Source organism: Microcebus murinus, chromosome 8 (assembly GCF_040939455.1).
Source record: "Microcebus murinus isolate Inina chromosome 8, M.murinus_Inina_mat1.0, whole genome shotgun sequence".
NCBI classification, from domain to species: domain Eukaryota; kingdom Metazoa; phylum Chordata; class Mammalia; order Primates; family Cheirogaleidae; genus Microcebus; species Microcebus murinus.
The window spans coordinates 73,820,498-73,842,864 of record NC_134111.1 but is presented as its reverse complement, the minus strand read 5'-3'; the positions used below and the strand labels follow the sequence as shown (position 1 = coordinate 73,842,864).

General features: G+C 38.3%; 1 protein-coding gene across 3 annotated transcripts; it reads left to right on the top strand.

Annotated features, from left to right (window-relative positions):
- Nucleotides 1–1,255: 1,255 nt before the first annotated feature.
- KCTD18 (potassium channel tetramerization domain containing 18) lies at nucleotides 1,256–19,779 on the top strand. 3 transcript variants are annotated; one of them, XM_012739077.3, is made up of 8 exons: nucleotides 1,256–1,363; nucleotides 3,166–3,199; nucleotides 3,875–4,046; nucleotides 5,906–6,117; nucleotides 7,650–7,843; nucleotides 8,895–8,989; nucleotides 15,497–15,599; nucleotides 18,150–19,779. In XM_012739077.3, exons 2-8 carry the CDS (start codon nucleotides 3,197–3,199, stop codon nucleotides 18,649–18,651), a joined length of 1,281 nt encoding a protein of 426 aa, XP_012594531.2. In that variant the 5' UTR covers nucleotides 1,256–1,363; nucleotides 3,166–3,196; the 3' UTR covers nucleotides 18,652–19,779. The 3 variants fall into 3 exon arrangements, with proteins under 3 accessions (XP_012594531.2, XP_012594533.2, XP_020143872.2); XM_012739079.2 differs by lacking the exon at nucleotides 3,166–3,199; XM_020288283.2 differs by lacking the exons at nucleotides 3,166–3,199; nucleotides 3,875–4,046.
- Nucleotides 19,780–22,367: the final 2,588 nt, after the last annotated feature.

Here is a 22,367-nt window from a genome sequence, read left to right as displayed (position 1 = left end):
CAAGCAGTTATCACTATCTGTAACTAGTTTGCTTGGTGCCTGTTTCTCCCAGTTGAACAGGGGTAAGCAAATGATGGCTCAGGGACCGCTATTAGTTTTTTTATGGCCCATGATCTAAAACTGTTTTTACATATTTAAGTGTTTGAAAAAAGCCATTTTTGAAGGATTATTTCTTGACACATGGAAATTATGTGAAATCTGAATTCCAATGTCCATAAATAAAGCTGGAACACAGCAATGTTCATTTGTTTATGTTTTGTCTATGTCTGCTTTCACACTACAACCGCAGAGTTGAGTAGTTCTGTATGGCCCACAAAGCCTAAAATATTTACAGAAAAGGTTTTCTGACTGCTATAGTATTAATAGAATGTTAGGTCTATGGATCCCTATTTTTTGTCTTGTTCAGTCCTCTGCTCTCAATGCCTGCTCCATAGCTGGTGCTTGATAATTATAGGTTGAACAAACCTTTCTTCTTTCCCACGACTACTAACATCTGAGGGGGTAAGTGGACTTACCTCTCATTGGCTTATTCCCTTCTAAGATCCAGTCAGAGGAATTCGAGGCCAAATAGTATTAACTCTGAGGAAGCACTTTGAAGACAGGACTGTGTTTTATACATCTTGAGATAGCTATCACAAGGTAGGATGCAGCTGGAAACCAAAAAGCCTCTTTCAGAGTTATCTTAAGAGAAAATTAAGTAATGCATTCAAAGGCCTAAGCACAGGGTCAGGTGTGCAAAAGTGTTTAACAAATGCTTGCTCCCACCTCAATTTTCCTTGCTGTAATGGAAATTAAAATGTTACCCTTTATAGAACTGTCACACAGACTGAATTAAACAAGAATGCTGCATGTGGAAAAGCTTTGGGAACTGCAGACACTTTCCACATGGATATATCCAACTGCAATATAGTTACACACCTTGGCGTTGAGCAACTCTGTTTAGAAGGATGGGCCCTGACCTGGGGATGAGAACATCTAACATCCTAATTCTTGTCATTATCTAGTGACGCTGGACAATCGCAACTTCTGTGGCCTGTTTGTTTTCTTCATCTGTAAAAGCAGCCTCTGAACCCACGAGACCACCCCGGGGTCTGGCGCCGGCCCTCTCTGCGAGATCTTTCCTGGTTGTTCCGCCCCCCGCCCCCCAGCCAATCCCGAGGCGGCCCGGGGACGGGGCCAGCGCTGGGCGTGGCGCGGAGTGCCCGGGGCGTGGCCTCCCTTCCTCCGCCGCGCCGCGCCGGCCGCACGGGGGCGCCGCTGGGGCCGGCCTGTGCCACGAGTTGCCCGGCAGCCGAGGAGCTGCTCACTTCCGCGTCGGCCCTGCGGCGTCCGGCGGCCGCGCTGAGGGCCGGGCGGGCCGCAGGTCAGTCGGGGGGGCCGCCGCCCCGCCCCGCCGGCGCGGAAGAGCGGGCGCCGGTGGGCCGCGGGCCCGGGAGGCGGCGGGGCGCCCGGAGGAAGGGGCAGGGCCGCGCTGATCCACGGGCGCCCCGGGCTGCAGGCTCGGGCTCCGGGCCGAGTCCGGGTCCCCGGGCCGCGGGAGACCTCAGCAGGGCTTTCCATCTCCTCAGCTCCTCCCCGTTCTTCCTGCTTCGGAGGAGGCGTGTGAGCCCCTTGAGCAGTGTTGCTCCAAGTGGGGTTCGCGGGCGGATCCCGACCCCTCCTCAGAGTTTTTGAACCAGACTCTCGGTGCTGTGGCCTGGGTGTCTGCATTTTCCTGAGCGCCCCTGATGGTTTTGATGCAGGTGGTCATAGGACCGCGCTTTGGGGGATACTGCACCTGAGGGCCTGGCGCCTACCACGTAACAGGGGGCCTAAGTGGGTGCATTTGAGGGTGGAGCCTGAGGAGTGCCACCACAGGTCTGGCCTTGGAACGGTGATGCCCCTCTGCCTTAGGAGAGACTGAGTGGGAAACGGGGAGGAGTAGCTCTTAAATCCTTGGAATGGGGTGCTGCTGTGTTCCTGTAGCCTCCAAGTCTCAGATGGTCAGATGCTTAGTGAAGGGCCTGGGTCAGGAGCCATAGTGGTGAAACAGGGCCGAAGGAGGCAGTGTGGGGTGAGCAGGAAGAACTTGGCGTTGATCCTGCTGATGTGGATTGGGGTTGGCTCCACCACCTGCTAGCAGGCAGCCAAGTGTGGTCGCTCTACAGATCCCTCTATTTTTTACCCTAGTGTCGTCATCTGTCAACAGGGACAGTAATTCCTATCCAGTAGGGCTTTTGTGTGAATTAGATAATGTCTGTCAAGTGTCTCTTACAGTGTCTGATACAGAGTGAGCATTCAGTAAATGGGAATTATTAAGAGGTACACAGGCCCTGCCTTCTGTGGCTTACAGATCAAAAAGTAGGGATTAAACAAGTGGGATAAAATGTGGACAGAAATACAAAGTACTTTTGGTAGACTTGTGCAAGGAGTCTACCTGGGAGTGGGGTGGGGTACTTGGGAAGGTCATGCAAGAAGTGAGGTTTGCTCAGGGCATTGAAGGATAGATAGTACTGCAGGGAGCTGGTAATTGGGGCCATATGCCTCAGAGGTAGTTCTCTCACATGGATCTTTGGAGTGTGGCTCCCAGGACTTCTAGGCATTGCAAGAAGTCACATTGATAAGTAGTTTTGGAGGGCTGGCCCTTTGGTCCATAAATCGTTTTTGTCCACTGACTGTGTTCTAGACACATGGTCTTCCCCAGATTCTATGGTCCGCTTCTCCCATTTTATTGGAGATTGGCTAAATTGCAATATCTACAAAAGGATCTTAGTTGATCACTGAATAAGAGTGAGTTGACATGGATGTTTTCAGCCTTCTTCTGGCAGTCATTTTAAACTTGCTGTGAAATGTGTAAATAACTGCGGAGTCTCAATATTGGGAATACCTTTTTCATCACAGTATTTCGGGTTCCATAGAAATGCCACAGTATCACCTGTGGTTCAGCAATCTCCAGAATGGAGTAAGAAATCAAATCCCTAAAACTTCGCCATAGCTATAGCCATTTTAGAGTGAAGAAGCCAGATGATTTGGAGGTGTTATTTGTAGTTCTAGACCATCCTGGCTACTGGTACACATAGAATTCTAATCTCCGTTGATAAATTATATATTCCTTAATTACCTAACTTAAGAATTACAATTATCATTGTTAATAATTTCTGCTCTTTTGTTTCTTTAAATCTCCAGAGTCAATATCAAGTTCCTTAGTATACACCTAATGGTAAAATTTATATCATTATACGTAACATTTATCATTTATTGAATACTTACTCTGAGCCAGAGGCTATTCTAAATGCTTTTTATATGTTCTGTTAATTATTCCTCTGATAGTCCTTTTGAGATAGGCACCATTGCTGCCTCCATTTTATGGATGAGGAAGCAAGAAGAGGAAGAGTAACTGCCCAAGGTCCCAGAGCTAGTCAGTGAGGAAGCTCAGCGGCTCAACTGCATGCTGTCCCCTGCCCTCCTCTGCAGTCTGGATGGCTCTCTCAGACTGACCGTAGTTAAAAAGATATGCGAATGCTGAAGAGCATAAGCACGCCTTTGCTTGATATGTGACAGACCACGCCTTGTCATGTTTAATTCTTTCAATAGTCATTTCAGCAGCTAGGATTGTGTTCATTGTAGTTTGTTATCTTTTACAAATCTTCTGAGGCAATGTTTTCCAACTTAGCATATCTAGTTATTTTTATTTATCAAATTCATATTGTATAAAATCCTTCAATTCCATATTTTCAGTACTGAGGAATTTATTTTAATCACATTATAATGTACTTATTATCTATTTCATGTGTTGTTGGAAACGTCAGGGACGATTGTCCTTTGTTCTTTCAGAGGGGGACTGGGACCGCCATTGTTTTGAAGTTTCTGAAAGTGTTGTTTGGCTAACATTCAGGTGTCTGGGGAAGCAATGGAAGGCCACAAGGCAGAAGAGGTGCTAGATATTCTTCGACTGAACGTGGGTGGCTGTATTTACACAGCCCGGCGTGAGTCCTTGTGCCGCTTTAAAGACTCTATGTTGGCGTCTATGTTCAGTGGTCGCTTTCCTCTAAAAACAGATGAGTCAGGTAAATGTCTAAAGTCTGGAAGCATGATCGTGAATATTCATTAACATAGGAGTCCAGTTTAAATTCCTTTTGATTTTTCTAATTACAAAAGAACATACTAGATTAATATACTAATCACTGAGATCATTAGGACTGTATGGAGATTCATTACTACATGGAGAGATTAAATACCAGTCTTGAAAACCTGTGATACTGTTGCTAAAAGTTCACAAAGCAGGGAGAGTGCATAAAGGCAGTCATGACCTAATTATGGGGATTAACTATATTTTGAAAGTCGATACTGTCATGTGGCTTCACAGGTGAAAGTATTGAGGCTGATTAAATAGATGAGCTTCTCTCTGTGTTCTTCAAGGTAGAAAATGTATTTCTCTGGACAAAGCAGCTGTCTGTATACTTGACAGAGCAGTTGTCATCAGTGTAGAATTAGTGTTATACTTGCCACTTGGCCTAGCTGTGTAGTCTTGTTGTGTGGGCTGACATGCACGGCTCAGAAAATGTCAGTGCAATGATCCCATTAGCCCCTCAGTGGCAGAAAACCAAGCATTGGTGTTTCAGAAGAAACTGTAAGTCATGTGGGTAGGGTTCTGGGTCTGCTCTCTGCTTCAAGTGCTCTGGGACTCACTGAACCTGCTACTGGTTGTAAAGAAACTTCATCAACACAAGTGAGGCTTTTTGCACTATCTGTGAGCCCCAGAGCCCACTCTTGGTTTTGTGTTAGAAGAATTGGGGAGTCTTGAACATAGGGGGCTGTTCTGTTAATAACCCCAATGTTGGGATATTGCTTTGCCAGCTAAATGGTGGTTGAAAGAATGGAAAAATCACCGATGGCTGGTGCCCAGGGTTTGATGCCACCTGGGCAGAAAGGAAGGTTTGTTGGGGAAAAGATAGTAAGCAGCGATTGAGTTTTCTTTTACCTTCTCTTCCCTTTTCTAAGCTAATCAAGGAAGAAAAGGAATGATTGAGTAACCCTATGCAGAAGGTTTTTAAAAAAATTCTCTAAGACAAATCTTTTATTATAGAGTAGTACCAGCATAGTCTTTCTTCTTTTTTAGTATAAAGGAACTAACACAACAATTTCAAACATGGCATGCCTGCACATAGGAACCCCAGGCTACGGTGTTGCTGATTTGCAAACACTGGACAGAGTGATGAGCACCCCACATGCCCTCCTTAGTGAGCAATTCCTATGCCTGTCCTGGTCCAGCTGGGCTGAGGTTAGGGGTAAGCTTCTGTTTCTATATGCAGTCTGGGGTCCTTGGCTTTTGCAGTGGCCAAGGAATACAGTCATTGCATCTAAAGTTCCAAATGGATCTCAGAATATATTTTCCTACATGGTGGGTGAGAATATAAAGGTCCACCACTAATTAATACAATGTCTTTGTGCAAATTTGAAAAGGATGCCCTTTTATCCAGGAAGATGCAGTTCCATGCCAGGGTTCATGGCTTGGTGCACAGAGCACGGGCTTGAGTTCAGCCTCACTCATCCCCTTGGCCTGGCACTGGTACACACAATACACCCACACAGCCACACATGGAGGCCCTGGTGATACATGTTTGCATTCAGACTTACATGCATTGTTATAGAAATGCAGGTGGTCTCCCCACACAGCTCACTCAAATTCAGCTTGTGGATTTGTAAGCTGAGGGTTGCTGGTATATCATATCTGCCCTTTGAATGAAGGAACTAAAAGTCTGGCTTAGTTAGATTAATTGAACCTCTTTGAACACTAGATATTAACCTTCTTGTGAGAAAGAAGTATTTCTAATTGTAGAGGTCCTCAGACCTAGTTTGAGTTGTTGAAATTTTATTGATTGTCATATGAATCTTTGTAATCATTTTTGAACTGAATGTTTTCTAGGGGCTTGTGTTATTGACCGTGATGGACATCTATTTAAATACCTTTTGGATTATCTTCATGGAGAAGTTCAGATTCCTACAGATGAGCAAACTCGTGTGGCCCTACAGGAAGAGGCTGATTACTTTGGCATCCCTTATCCGTATAGCCTGTCTGACCACTTGGCCAATGAAATGGAGACATATTCTTTAAGGTCAAATATAGAACTTAAAAAGGTCTTGGCATTTTCTTAAGTTTTAAAATATATACATATTTATGATGCACAAAGCAGTATTATTTTGCATAACTGTGTTGTCATATAAACCAAACAGTTTTTGTAATTTTTGATGACATGTTTCTTAATTACTACTACTCATTTTTTTAATGCCAAAGTTCTAGGAAAGTATATTACATTGCCTTTCAAAGGGTTATTGAGCTTATATTCCTCATTAAAGTTTTAACATTTTTTGATTTTTTTAAATAGAATTGTTCTTTGAGTTCTTTTTTTTTTTTTTTTTTTGAGACAGTCTCACTTTGTTGCCCAGGCTAGAGTGAGTGCTATGGCGTCCGCCTAGCTCATAGCAACCTCAAACTCCTGGGCTCAAGCAATCCTGCTGCCTCAGCCTGCCGAGTAGCTGGGACTACAGGCATGCGCCACCATGCCCAGCTAATTTTTTCTATATATTTTTAGTTGGCCAATTAATTTCTTTCTATTTATAGTAGAGACGGGGTCTCGCTCTTGCTCAGGTTAGTTTCGAACTCCTGAGCTCAAACGATCCGCCTGCCTCGGCCTCCCAGAGTGCTAGGATTACAGGTGTGAGCCACCGCGCCCGGCCATGAGTTCTTTTTAAATTAAGAGAAATATTATACTATGTGAGGATACAGGATATCATGTTGTTTACTAAAATGATTTTTTAAAAGAATGGTCATGATAAATAACAAAATATCTTACTTGATTTAGTGAATATAGCAGTTTGTTACTAAATTAAAAGATCAGTTTGATTAATTCACTTTGAGATCAGTAAATTTTTTTAACAATGCTTGTATTTTAAATCACATTTGAAAAATCTGTACATGACTTGAAAAGCTTCATTATTTGTGTTTGTCTTATTGAAAGTATTCTATCTTCTGTTAGCACCTTTGCACATCTAAGGAAAGTATTTTTCCTAGAGAACTCAGCACAGAGTAAGAACTTAATATTCAAGTGAGTGAATGACTGAGTGGCTAAATGCCAAATGAGTTCAGACAGTATATATTGAGTTCATATATTCATATTGTTCAGTGCAAAAGAACAAGTTAATCTGGTTAATCCAAGATTGAAATTTGGAGTTAAAAATAAGGATCAGCCATGGGGTAGTAAGTAGAAGATAAAAGGAAGATTAAGTCAAATGGGAAATATGGGGGGAAATATTCTAAAGGGAAAAGAAAAAGGTCTAACTTTTAAATATTATATGAAGATTATAAAATTAAAAGTGATGTTGGCAGGCTAAAAGAGGAGGAAATAAAATGGAATTTCCATGTGGAAAAGGATTCTCTAGATGAAAAGGTGTTGGAGTTTGGGTAGTACTTTTGTGATTATCTTCTCTTCCAATTAATTAAAAAATGAATATTTGGTTTTTAAAGGCATAAAGACTAAGCTGAAATTTATAATCTTTTTATTTCCCTTATGACCGACTGAAATTATAGCTGTACATGAAGGTAATACAACAAATTCATTTTTATTTTATTCTGGAATTAAATTCAAATTTTATATATATTTTTGCTTCAGGCTTTAACAGACTTCTGTGATTCATATGGTTTGGTTTGCAATAAACCAACAGTTTGGGTTCTCCACTATCTTAACACATCTGGTGCAAGCTGCGAGAGTAGAATTATTGGTGTATATGCCACCAAAACTGATGGAACAGATGCTATTGATAAGCAGCTGGGAGGAAGAATTCACAGTAAAAGCATTTTTAAAAGGTATGTCCACATTTAAATATAAAAAGGAACAAAATAAAATCTTGATCTCTTCTGAGAGGTTTTACTTCATGGAATATTGTGCTTGACTAGAAAAGACCATCATCAGTACCTCTCAGTAGACAGGGTAGTAGACAGAGGGTAGTAGACAGTAGCTGTTGAGATAGGCCTCTTTCATGAGATTATAATTAAGACCATTTCACATACAGTAAATTTAAGCTACAGGCCATCTATATGATTTAGTATAGTGGTTCTCAACCGGGAGAGTGCATCAGAGTCCCCTGAGAGGCTTTAACAAAAAGAAAAGGAAAGCCACATGCCTGGTATCCTCTGTAGACCGTAAACACACTGGCCTAGGGGTCAGCAAGCCCATTGGGTGACCCATAGCCAGCCTGTACCTTGGTGCCCTCTTCTGAGAAATGATGAAGTTCCCTGGTCCCTTTAGAATTCTGTGACTCAAACATGTTAAATTCTTGAGGGTTATTTTCTTAATATTTTCCCTAAAATCTTGTATTTACACTGGTCAATTCACTTAGCAAACTTTTTAAAAAAAATTCTTTGGGAGACTGGATTGGGTTGCATATTAGTGACTAAGGCATGACCATTGCTTTTTAGATGATGAAGTATGTCATCAGCTTCTGAGCTCTTTATAGAGAGGGATGCTTCTATATAAGATGTGTAGGTGCCTGATACAATGCTAAAAAAGTTTTAGTCAAGTTGAATCTTTTCTAATCTTTTCTATTGTAGTTGGCTGATTTTTTTAAAAACCTTGATTTTAAAGATGTGTTGATTTGTCTACATGGTCTATATTGTGGAATTAACAAATGCTTTACCACAATAAAGAGATCAAATGTAGGTTAGTATATGATACAGTGTGTATATGTATATTAATATATGTGTATGTATATGCGTAAGGGTCACAAAACAACTACTCAATACCTACATATTTTTTTCCTTAATTATCAAGCACTTACTGAGTGTCTGTAAGGTGTGTATATGTACACACATTCACACCTGGATAGTGTATTTTCATTACTTTTTGCAATATTTCTAGAGAGGCGGGAAATAACGTTCAGTACATATGGAGCTATTATTCAGTAGCAGAGTTGAAGAAAATGATGGATGCCTTTGATGCTTGGGAAGGAAAAGGTACAGTGCAATTCCTTCATTTCATGGAAGCAGGTGGACCCCTCTAATAAGACAAAGTAAGCTCAAATACTGCATTTCGTTTTTGAAAAAGTATTTTTGCAAGCGTGTCAAGGTATTTGTCATCTCATGGTAACATTGAGGCAGTTTACTTACAAAGAGTTGCTAGATATTATTAGTAGTTTATAATTCAGTAACCTCAAATATGCTCTGTTAGTTATGCTTATTGAGTTCAGTTAAATAATTTAGTACCTATTATGCATTGTTCTAAGACTATTTTAAATTACGCAGAAAATATATAATCAAGAAAAGGAAGAGAAAACAAAAATAATGCTGGAAAGATGTCTAACGAGTCCTTATAAAGCAATTAAAATAATCTTTAAATGCACAGTTTGAAAATTGATCATTTTTATTAAGCTTCTTAGTAAGAGTTTGTAATAATGATGCTGTTTAATACCCAGTGTGATAAAGTGGTTTACATTCAGTATCTTTTAGTCCTAACACAGTCCTATGTGCTATTTACCATTCCTATTTTATAGATGAGGAAACTGAGTGTGAGAAAGGCCATGCCACTTGCTTAAGTATTACAGAGGGTTAGCTGTTCTATGCCTAAGTATTTTTTTTCTTAATTAACAAGCATGTATTACATGCCTATTAGGGGCAAAGTACTATAAGAAGTCCTAAAATTGGGCCCAAAGATAAATAAGACACACCCCATCCTCAGATGATCGTAAAAGCTAGTAAAGACAGACTTCCAGTCACATAAGAATGAGTAAAAGGAGAGGAAGCAGCTTTTAAAAGCTCTGCACTGGCTGTTCTTCCTTCAAGCAGTGCTAGCACCAGCCCTATTTCCACTCCTTGATTTTGCTCCCTTCACTTTTCCTCCTTTTTTCTTTTCTAATCATACTCCTCAAGCAGGCAGGATGATGTCTTTAGGCTTATTATTTTAGATTTCATTTACTTTGAGGCACTTATACTCAAGTTGAAGAACAAACCCTGTGGTGTTCTCTGTGTCTCCGTTTGTGCCTCTGGAGGCTTTGGGAGAGGCTTCTTCCTCTCCTGACTTAGAAAGCTGAAGCAGGAAACTGGGATTGCTAACTTTTTATAAAGCATGCAGCTGATTTTAACTTTTTACAAAGCATCATTGTAATTTAATGAAGTTCTGGAAGGCCTGTGGAAATCCATAAGACAGGAAACAGAAGCGGAAAAAACTGTCAGAAGGGAAAAGACAGTCTTGTTGTTTGTAGACAATGTCTTCTTAGAAAACCCAAAAGAATAAATTAAAAGTATTTTATGTGCTAAGTTTAGTAGACTAAACCAGCTAGATAGAATGTAAGTAGACACAGAGCAGCAGCTTACCTGTGATAAATTAATTAGAAATTATAGGGGAAAATCCCATTCATAATAGCAATAAACAGAACATAAAATAACTGTGCTTCAGATTACCCAAGAAATGCTTGGGTCTTTTATGAAGAAAACTTCTAAAATGTATTTATCTATCTGTCTGTCCATCCATACATCCAGCTATAAAAAAGACCTGAGGATAGTGGTGAGACATACTGTGACCCTGAATGGGAAATCTAAATATTATAAAGATATCATTTCTTCTCAGATTAAATTATGAGTCTATCAGAATATTAGTGGAACTCTTTGGGAATGTTGAAGAAATGATTCTAAAATTCCTCTGAAAGAAAAAACAGGTAAAATAAGCAAGAACTTTTTGGGAAGTAAGAAGTAATTAGGGGGATGTATCTAACTGATAGAAAACAGGCTGTAGACCTGATAGTAAAAAATATGTGTTTCTGGTGTATGAATAGAGCAGAGACCAACGGTAAACTCTAATAAAGTTGTAAGCATAAAAATACTATGTGATAAAAAAGGATTATATATTAGTAAAAAAAGGATAGATCATTTAATAAATAAGTGAGAAATCTGCTTGGGAGGAAAAACGAAACTTTAACCTCAAATCATTTATCAAAATAACCTTAGGTGGATTTATGAATAAAAAAAGAAGCTATAATAAACTAAGAGAAAATGTAAGCAAATAACTTATTTCTTCATAGGGAGAGAAATTATAAGTTCAAAATAAATCGTAAATACAAATTTATCAATGTGGTTACATAGTATTTAACAAATTAACTTTAAAACAAAAAATTATAAATAAAAGACTAATAAAAAACTAGGATAAATAATGTTACATTAACTGGACAAAGAATATCCTTAACATAGAGTTTATTTAAATTGATTAGAACACCAACTCAACCCCTACTACCAGAAAGTACAAGGTTCATGACCATAAAATTCCCTGAAAAAGAAATAAACCTGTAGCAAGAGGTCCAGTCTCATTATTTATCAATTAAATATATATTAAGTTCAAACTATTTTTTTACATCAGATTAGTAAAGATCTCTCATGCATTCTTGGCAGGAAGAAACATTTATCTAACTTCTTTGCAAAATAACTTGTCAGGTCACATCTTTGATCCGGTAATTCTTTAGGAATCTATTAAGAACATAATCAAATGCAGACAAAGGCTTATGAACAGAGATGTTTTATTAGGCATTATTCATAATAGGGACAAAACAAAAACAATTTAAATGTCTAATGATTGAGGGTTAAATACATTTTGGCACATCCATGGGATAGAATATGATAAAACTATTACTTTTATTTTGAATAGCTTGTGTGTGTGTGTGTGTGTGTGTGGTTAGAGACAGGGTCTTGCTCTGTCACCTGGGCTGGAGTTCAGTGGTATGATCATAGCTCACTGCAGCCTCAAACTCTTGGGCTCAAGTGATCCTCCTGCCTCAGCCTCCTGAGTAGCTAGGACTACAGGCACGATCCACTGTGCCCCACTAATTTTTTTATTTTTTGTAAAAACGGGGTCTCGCTATGTTGATCAAGCTGGTCTTGAACTCCTGGCCACATGTGATCTTCCTGCCTTAGCCTCCCAAAGTGTTGGGATTACAGGTGTAAGCCACTGTGCACAGCCCTTGAATAACTTTTATATAGATGAATGCCAATGATAGAATAAGAATAAGACGTTAACATGCTAAGGCCCCTCACATGTGGTGCCCTGTGCTGCCTCTGGACTCCACAGAGAATCCCCACCAGCAAAAAGGCCCTCATGAGATGTGCCCCCTTGACCTTGGACATTTCAGCTTCTAGAATTATAAGAAATTTCGTTATAAAATACTGAGTTTCAGGAATTCTGTTATAAGTAACAGAAAATAAACTAAGGCACTGAGTTACTGTACTTTCATAAAAATAATTTAATTTTCTCAGTAGATATATAAATATAAATTATTATGTAATATAAAATAACCATGATGATAACAATAATAGTAATCTAGAAAATAGTCCTTCATAAGACCCCACATTGTCTGCTTAATACTTTTTCTGAAAATTTCTTGGGGAATTGCCTCAGAATTAAATTAGAAATATTGGAGAAAGAAAAATTAAGAAATATTAGCAGTGAAAGTTTAGTAGTAATATGATAAGATGCAGAGGTTTAAAATTGCAGAAGAAATATTAACAGATCAAAAGTAGTCAATGATAAAATAAAAATTATATTCAATTGGAATAAAATAACTTACATTAGCTAACCATAAAATATAAATCATTAAGTTTTAATTTTTTTTTTCGTTGTAAAACTAATTTTTAAATTGTGTAGCCAATATGTGTAGCCAATATAGAAAATACATGGGATGAAAAACATGCACCAAGAATAATGGTGGCTAAGTGTGCAAATAAACTCCAAAATCTATTAGGCTCACCAAGGGATAACCCTGTAGCTCCCAACAACATTGTTTGAATTTTCTGCCAGAAGACCAGATGCTGCACTATTTAAAAAATAAATAAGGTCCCTTGAATTAGTCTGTGGCCTATGACATCTGTTTTCAAATGTGGAATAAAGCAATATCTATAGTAAGAATTAATACACATGTTTGTAAAAGCAAAAGCTTTGCAAAAAAAAAGAGATAATGCACGCTTGGGGACGTGTGTGTTTATAAAATCTATTGCACAATAACTCATAATTGCATAGTTCTTTTTACTTTTCAGTAGAATTTTCAATGTAATACTCTAAAACCAGTAAGTTTTATTATGACTATTATTCTGCCTTCATTTTACAGATTAAAAAAGTTGATGTCAGAAAAGATAATTAACCAGTGACACCTAACTATAAATGTTTTAGAACCAAGGAGGCATCAAACTGAAAGTTAATAGATTCTAATTTATTTTGGCGATTACAAGATATGCCCTCCACTGGAAGCTTTCTTCAGCTCTATTCAGAATTTGGTAAAAAAGGCAAAGTTAAGTCAGAAGATGACTCTTGGCTCATATATTTTATCCAAGCCTGCGCATTACTGAAGTAGTAAAAAGCCTCATTGCTGACCATTTTTATTTCATGGATATGAGATAATCTGATTTACAGAGTAATGGTGTTTAGATTTGGTAATTTCCATGATGGTTTAGATTTCCATGATATCATTTTACCATGGCTACATAGATTAAAATACAATTAGAAAATAGTTGATCACAGACAAGTATATCCATTTTCCAAATGTATTTCTGTAGGAAATTTCTTTTTACAATTTATAATTTGCTTTTATTCTATATAACTGAAAAAAGAATAATTTAATAAACTTATACCAATGATAAAAAGCAGGAAACAAAATTAAATGTAAAATGTTTTCTATTATGTACATGTCAGAGGAATAGAAAAAAAATATATCAATCTGTCCTGAGCCATGATTCCTGGTCTTCAGATTAGGAACAATTTTGATTTTCTTACATATACTTTTCTATAATTTCCAGATTTTTTTTACAATGAACATGAATTACTTTATAGGCAGGAATAAAAAAGAAATTTATTTAAACAAGTTGCAGTGTATCCATACAATGGAATACCCCTCATCAATGAAGCAAATGATCATTGATGCATAGGTCAACATGGATGAATCTTTAAAGCATCGTGCTAAAGAAGTCAGACACAAAAGGCTATATATTGTATGATTCCATATATGTGATATTTTAGAAAAGGCAAAACTAGAGATGGAGGGGAAGGCATTGATTGCAAAGAGGTATGAGGGAACTTTTGGGGGTGATAGAAATGGTCTATATCTTGATTGTGGCTATTGGTACATGACTATATATAATACATTGAACTATGTACCTGAAAGGGGTGAATTTTATTTTATGTAAATTATATGTTAACAAACCTGACTTTTTAAAATGGCAAACTTAATGGACCATATTTGAGAATATTTTTATAGCATGTGTAGGTTTTGGAACATGATCTAGTAGTTCCAGAAAGTTATTGTCTTAAAATGAGGTTCATAGAGTTTTTTGAGCATTGAACATATCTATTATAGATAATAATTTCCATGCCCAGCTTGCTAAATTGGTTATTTTACCAGAACTTAAATGATAAAGACACCAAATCCATTCTTGGGACTTATAAGATTACTCTTTATTTCTTTTAACACCAAACAATTTTCATTCAACAGAATTGTTTGAGCTTTTTTTTAGGTATCTCTATATATGATATTTATGGTTTTATTAAAAAAATTGAGGTGAAATTCACATAACATGGAATTAACTAGTTTAAAGAATATGTTTCAGTGGCATTTACTACATTCAAAAAGTTGTGCCACCATTGTCTCTGTCTAGTTGCAAAACATTTTCATCACCCCAGAAGGAACCCCCCATTCCCCATTAAGCTGTTACTTCCCACTTCCCACTCTCCTGCAGCCCCTGGTGACCACCTGTCTGCTTTCTGTTTCAATGGATTTACCTTCTCTGGATATTTCATATAAATGGATTAATATAATATATGACATTTTCTGTTTGGCTTCTTTCACTTAGAATAATGTTCTTGAGGCTTATAAGAATATATTTTTCAGCTTTCAGTCAGAAACATCAGATTTAAAAATTACAATGAATTTGACTGGGATTTTGGCCTAACACAGTAGCTTAGATTATTCTTGTTTGAAAAAGTGCTTACAGGATAGAGATATCTCATGTTTGCATAGTGGTTGCCGTTGCACAGAGTGGTTCATTCACCAGGTTTCCCTGATTTGATGGTCACAGCAACCCAGTGAAGTAGACAGGGCAAGTGTGCAGTGCTGATGCTGCTCCCTACGCTGCCACTGATGATAAAGGCACCAACGTTTTTTGATTGCTTAGTCTGTGCCAGACCCTGTTCTAAGTGCTTTGCATTTATTAACTCATTTAATCATCACAACAGTCCTGGGAGGTACATACTGTCATTGTCGTCATGTCACAGATAAGAAAATTTAGGCCCAGAAATAACTTTCCCAAGGTCGAATGCTTAGTAAGAGTCATAGATTGAGACCCAGACAGTCTCTGCTGGTGTTGTGCACACCTCCCTCGTCAAATGGGAGGCATGAACCTCACTCTCTTTCTGGCCAGTCTTATATGAAACAGTGTTGCTTAACATTGTCCAGTGGACAGTGGCTCCCCTAAGTAAGTCTTTTTATCTTGCAGGGGTCAGCTACTGGCGGGTGCCTCATGAGCTGATAGAGTGCTGGACTCTGGAAGAGCGGCCTTTACTTGGAAGCCTGCGTCACATGGCTCCGATTCGAAAGAGGTCACCTGTGCTCTGTTGACTACTTGTTTTGTTTTGGTTTTGACCCATATTTTTACTGCCTTTATGAAGGGAAAGTGCATAATAATAGCTCTTGACCTCACTAAGCTTATTTATCACCTAGATAAATATTCTGTCTTACCATCAACATACAGATCTTGATAAATACAAAGTTACCACAGCTATGTAAAAAGTGGGAATAATTCTCTAAAACTGCATGTGTTGTACGTTCTTATTGGGAAAGTGTGATTTTAAAAATACAAGTGGACACCGTGGGAATGCTGTGGTAAGTTTTTTTTCCCCACAAAAGTGAAATCCCAGGCTTTATTGGCAGTAGTCAAAAAATCTATTTAGATGTAATACTTGAAATTTCTTACAGCTTTTTCTGAATTCCTTTCTCTTTCCTATTGCCACAAATAGCATTTTTATTTAATAGGTTCTTTTTGGTTCCATGAAATTATTAGCATTAAATTCCTCCACGTTTGTGTCTTTCACTGTATTTTACATACACTTAAAATCGTATTTCTGTTGGGTGTGGTGGCTCATGCCTGTAATCCCAGCAATTTGGGTACCTGAGGTGGGAGGATCACTTGAACCCAGAAGTTCCAGACCAGCCCCAGCATGACACTCCATCTCTACAAACCGGAAAAACGTTAGCCAAGTGTGGTGGCGCATGCCTGTAGACCCAGTGATTCTGGAGGCTGAGGCAGGAGGATCACTTGAGCCTAGAAGTTTGAGGCTGCACTGAACTATGATTGTACCAATGCGCTCCAGGCTGGGTAACAAAGTGAGACCCTATCTCTAAAAATAAATTAATTAATTAAAATTTAAAATATTTTTAAAAATCATATTTCTTTTATGATATCTCTGTTTTATTCATGGCCTTCAGATGTTCTGATTTCTTGATCACCTAAAATTTGATTCAGTGCCCCTATGGAATTTCAGACCACTTTCTTACTTTTCCCCTTTGGATCTTTCACTGAAATGTAGAGAGGCTTACTCAGTTTTTAGTAGTTAATCATCTCTTGTCAAAACACATCTTATTTTTTATAGGCCATAATTTTATTATTATTTATTTTGCCTTTTGAACCTAAAGTTAGCAAATATTATTTGAGTCAAGAGCAGTAGTTCTCAGCAGGGGGTGATTTTGCCTCCAAGTGGATATTTGATAATGTTTGGAGACACTTAGTTGTCACACTGTGGGAGGGCTGGTGAGGAGGAAGCTACTGTCATTTAGTGGATAGAGGCCAGGGATGCTACTAAACATCCTGGAACACACAACAAAGAATTATGTGACCAGTATGGTAATAGTGCCTAAGTTTAGAAACTTCAGTATAAATTCTGAAATTTAGAAGTAGAAGATGTAGACAGAAAGCAGCAGGCGGGAGTGACTGGAGACTCTCCTCTGTGTTAGTTTTCTCTCTGGGATTTTAGGAAGCATCATTTTTGATGCATTGACAGGATAATGATGATGATGATGGCTGAGAAGCACTTGTGAGGTCCCGAGGAGCCATCTGACTCACCAGAGAAAGTGTTCAGTAGAGTTTTAGGGTTGAACATACTATCTTTGCATTCTTTGCTGTATATGGCAGTTTTCAGATAACCACGCCATTATGATCCCATTTGCAAGAATGGGAGTTCACTATGTTATAATTGCCTCCAACAACACGCCCATGTCGTGTGGCCCTTCGAAGGAGTGGACTTGGAGGATCGCCGTCATCCTTGATGTTCAAGGGCGTGGGCCTCAGGAAGTGAAGCTGGTCGAAGTAAGGGAAGGAACAGGCAGGGTTTCAATGATCATTGTTTGACAGTTTTAAGGTCATTTTAAAAACGTTCACCTTTTAGGCTTTTTATAATGAATGGTAAACTCAGTTTAGCAATCTTTGGAGGATTGTCTAATACTTCTCAAATTCAAAACACATCCAGCCGCATCATGGCTTCGAACATTCTAGCAGTCCCCAAAAAGTCCAAAGAATGCAGACTTTACTGGCCGTCAAAGGTTTCACTACAGAATGATTGGGAAATATAGATCTAACAAAGTTAAGGAGACATCTTTAGTATGGGCCTTCTCATAACCTTTAATATAACATGGATTTTAAGGCTCCAAGAGGAGAAAAAAATATGCAGCAGTATTTCTCAAATTTATTTGACTGGGAAATCCTTTTTTTCCTCAGTATATCTCTTGTAACTGCAGTTCTGGTAAAAACAGCTTGGGATGTTGCTGGTTATCCTCTGGGTGACATTGGGATTCTTAGGAACGGAGTTGATATATAATTCTCATGTAACACTCCAAATTTTAATTTGCTGGTATTAACATTATGTGTGATTTTATTAATACACAGTTTGTATTCAAAGTGAAACAGTCTTTTGTTACCTTGCTAATTTGCATATTAACCTTGGTGGGAGATGAAAGATGAAGCAGGTACCTATAAACCTCTTGACTCTGACTCTTAACAAAAACCTGTTTGTTAACTCTGAAGGTAAACTATGGAGATGTTTTCATTAGTCACTAAACCTGTAAGTGCTGAAAATGACATGCTTCTGTATTTCTAGGCGACTGATAACGCTCAGTGAAGAGGAAGAAGAAGGTGTGAACTGTAAGACTGGTCCAAAGCCAGTCAGATATCTGGGCCCTTCCACAAGTACCCAAATTAAAGTCAAGAACTCAGCCTCAGTCAGGGTGTCTCCAGCTACTGCAGTCCAGGCCTTGGCTCGGCCGGTGACAAACCGGTTTCAAGGTGGCAGCAGCGGAAAGGCAGCTCAGCGCTCTGAGCCCCCAAAGGCCACGTCCCCTGTGGACACTGAGGCAGCTGGGTGTTCTCAGGCTCCCCATGGGGCTGGGAGTGCAGAGAATGGAGGCACACACCTGCCCCCAGCAAAGGCGTTGCCTTCTGACAAGAAGCCAACACCCTACCGAGTGATAAAGCTGAAGAGGACCCCTCTGTGCTTGGTGACAGCTTCTAGGCAGGCCTGCTGTCCCCAGCCACCTGCCCCCGAAGCTTCCAGCACTGTGGGTGTGCGGACTGAGAACGGGAAAGAGGAAGCTAATGGATAAGAGTGGTGGACTTGAAATTTCTGTCTGTCTGCTAAAGGTCCCAACCCATTCGATATGAATGGGTGACACTGTTTCTTGATGCAGTAGAGGGGAAAGCTTATGTCTTTGTACTTAGGGTTTTAAGTATAAACATAAGGCGGGGAGACTTTAAGTGGTTGGGCTATATTTACTTCTCATTTTCCCAACTTTTAAATGATTATTTGTCCTCGGACAAATTATTTGTCCACAGTTTGAATTTCTGTGTTTTTTTTTAATGGTTAATTTGTATTAAGGTGACAAAATAGTACAATAAAATAATCACTAGAGAAGTCTACTTTGTTGCTGAAATAAATGTTACTTATTGCAGCCCAGGGATAGGCATGAGGTTTGGGCTTAGATATTCCTGTCCGGTGAACTGGAGAGGGTGAATTAGTGCCTCCCTCTACTGTATCACAGCCAAGAGAGCAAATGTAGATCAAGATGAGCTGCCTACAAGTTACTCTCCCTCTCGAACATGAATAGAGATGATGGGGAGGACAAAAAGACACTACATTGAGATCATACTTTGACTCTCACTTAATTAAACTATTTTCTTTCCTAGATTGGCTTTTCTTAATCTTTTCTGTTAGCAGATTGACTTATGTATACCACAAGGAGAACTTTGGGATGAGAACTATACAACATGCCTTTGGAATAAATTGTTAAAATATCTTATTTCAATTTGAATAGTGAAGTTTTGAAAGTACTTTGAAAAAAGTTAAAAGTTTAACTTTTTAACTAAAGTTAGTATTTGTTTTTCAGAAAAGACCATAGAAGAGTCCTTCTGATTATACATATGATTTTTTATGCATAAAATTTCCATATAACTTGAATTTAATATTTTTAAACAGAATATTTTTATTAATTCTCTATTTTTTCATGACTATTCAGTTGTGTGTGTTTATTCTCAAGTGTTATGTTTTGTAATTGGATCACATATTTCTACTTTCAGTGGGCAGTATACCTTCAGTATTTTAAAAAATAAGTTCATAAGGCATGGTACTTTTTACTCAAATGCTTATCATTGTATTTGCATTGCTTTGAAAGAGTAAAGTAAATTTACTCAAAACATTGCTTTTTACAAAATAAAGTAAAACTTTTCCATAAAAAGTGACATTTTCTGTGACCATACTTATTTAAGCTCTAGAGTCCTTTAGTAGTTTGAAAGCCTGTTATTTTATATGGGTTATCTGTTACTGCTTGCAGAATTGCCTTCTTATCCAGCTAGTGTATGAAATAATTAAACCAATTTTGGATACCTGTCCATCTATTAGTAACTTTTTAAATAGGTGGTTTATTTGGCTAGAAAAAGTGATTATGTAATTGAAAATCTGTAATGACATTATCCTGTGGAATATATAAAATATTCAGTCACCTTTGAAAAATGCCATTATAGAGAATCCAGTCCTTCTAAAATCAAAGACCTAGTTAATTTTTAGAACTACCAATCTAGACATTATGAGTACTGTTGATCTAGGACATTTTGAGTTGCTGATTCATATAAGAATACTGGCAAACACATATTACATGTACTTTATACATAATAAACATTTATCTAGAAAGGAAACACATTAAAGATCCATCATGGGTGATTCACCTGACATTCTCCATTTCTTCACAGCAAGTAGTTTAAGGGAAATCTATTTAGCATATGTAGTCTTTATAAGAGGAGTGACTTTGGGTAATCTCCGAGGCTGGTGCAGCTGAGTTGGGGAGTAGCAACTGATCCCTTGAGGTATCAGGAGTTAAAGTCAAGTTTGGAATGCTCTCGGAACATGAACATTATTTGGGTTTGGTCCCCTGGGGGCTAATTTTATATGAAAAAAATTTTTCTTAATAGCAGACTCTGCAAACATAAGAGAGTTTGTAATTCATCATAACCCATTGCCCATCCTGGGGACATAAGGGATAAAAAAAAAAAGGAAAGCTTTATAAATAGTGATTTGAGAAGAAGGTTTATGCAGTTGGATCAGGGGACAGAGAAATTTCTAATGGTAAGCAGGATATTTAAGAAGTGCTTATATAAAAAAGGTAATTGACTGTGCTCTTTCAGGTAATCAGTATTGAAAACTGGTTTGCCCTGACTAAAACTGGTTAGTTGTGTCGTGGAGAGCCCAAGGCTGGCAGTGGGGACCTACCGAAGGATTTCTTTTGCTTATATTGCCTTGCATTACAATTTATTATAAAGTATTTTCATATATGTTATTCCTTGCTTTTTATTTTCAGAACAATACCACAATGAATGTAGTCTTTCCCAAATTGCAGAGACCAAGCAAATGAGGTTCAGAAAAGTTAACGTTATGTGATAGCGCTCTCTCTCTCTCTCTCTCTCTCTCTCTCTCTCACTCACACGTCTTAGCCCTGTAATCTGATTTCTGCAGAATGATACAGCATCACTCTTACTAAAATAAAAGCTAGAGGGAGAAAGTAAATATAAAAGTCTAAGAATTTGCTTAATAGTTGAAGTTTTGGAACAGGAAAGTATTAAAATATTGGATTACATGTGTCTCATACTAGACAAAGACTCTGTCGCTTTGCTAACAGTAGGGCCTCTTACACAGTAGGCCTTTCATAAATTTCTCAACAGTTGAGGGCAATCCCCTGCCTCCACATTATTTTAGAAAATGTATCTGGTAGCAATCTTCATGGGGTATGGAAACTGGTTTCTGACCTTGCAGAGTTTATACTGTCAGGAGAACAAAAGAGGTGCTTGTGAAAGTTCCTTAGTACAATGAATATTGCTAATGACCACAACTGCTGTTGGTAATGACCATAATAGTTATGTAGCTTGTCAAGTTGTTTACAATAACTCAGAGACTTGCATCAGCAGATCCCCAAGAAGCTCATGGCGAATGCTTCCTGACTCTTGAGAGAGGAAAGCGGCAGTCTGGCCTCCCAACCTCCTGCTTCAGTGCATCTCCTTTGCTGATGCAGTTTCTTTTTCATTCACAGATTGAATCCTGTCCCTCCTTAGCAACAGCTGACACTGAAAAACTGGTTGACTGACTTTCCAGCCCACGTTTACATACAGCATAATTATTATTCAGCTATACCTTGATTTGTAAAGAAGAAATTAATGTACGAGCACATTGGCTTTACCTGAGAAATTGTTTATAGAAAACTTGATTTACACAGCATTTTGAATGTGCACAGAGGCCTGTGGTGGTAAATTGTTCTGTAAAGGGAGAAATGCTAATGTTTATATGAATATGAGGTTGCCTTATAAAGGATTGCCTCATACCTGTAATCTCTTTGAATAGCTTTGATCTACGTTTGGTAGGATACTGCTTAGATACTAAATGGAAAGTATGAACTTAATCAAACAAAGGGAAAGAGCTTCTACTATAGCAAATGAAAAGTATTTCCAAAAGATTTACATGTGTGTATTCACAAATTAACTAGGAACTTTTTAATTATGAAAAACACTGTCATTTTCCCATATGCTGAAACCCTTCCTTGAAGACTGTTAACAAGTTGCTGATTCCTCAGTCAGTGAGCAGTGGATGAGTGATTTTTTGTTGAGGGCTGCAGTTAGTATGCAGGGTTTCAAGCATGTAGGATAGCCAAAAAAAGAAACATCATGAATAGCTAACAGGAAAAAAAAATTGGTTTCCAGCTGTTTCTAGAATTTCATACTCATGGAATTTGGTTGGTGGTTCAGTCTCAAAGGGGCCATTTTCACTTATAGTTCTGTCAGC

Bases quoted from the DNA above. Each gene is read 5' to 3' on its own strand.
- KCTD18 (XM_012739077.3), top strand. The intron at 6,118-7,649 runs GTCTTGGCATTT...TTTTTGCTTCAG, and splicing joins CAAATATAGAACTTAAAAAG to GCTTTAACAGACTTCTGTGA. The intron at 7,844-8,894 runs GTATGTCCACAT...CAATATTTCTAG, and splicing joins AGTAAAAGCATTTTTAAAAG to AGAGGCGGGAAATAACGTTC.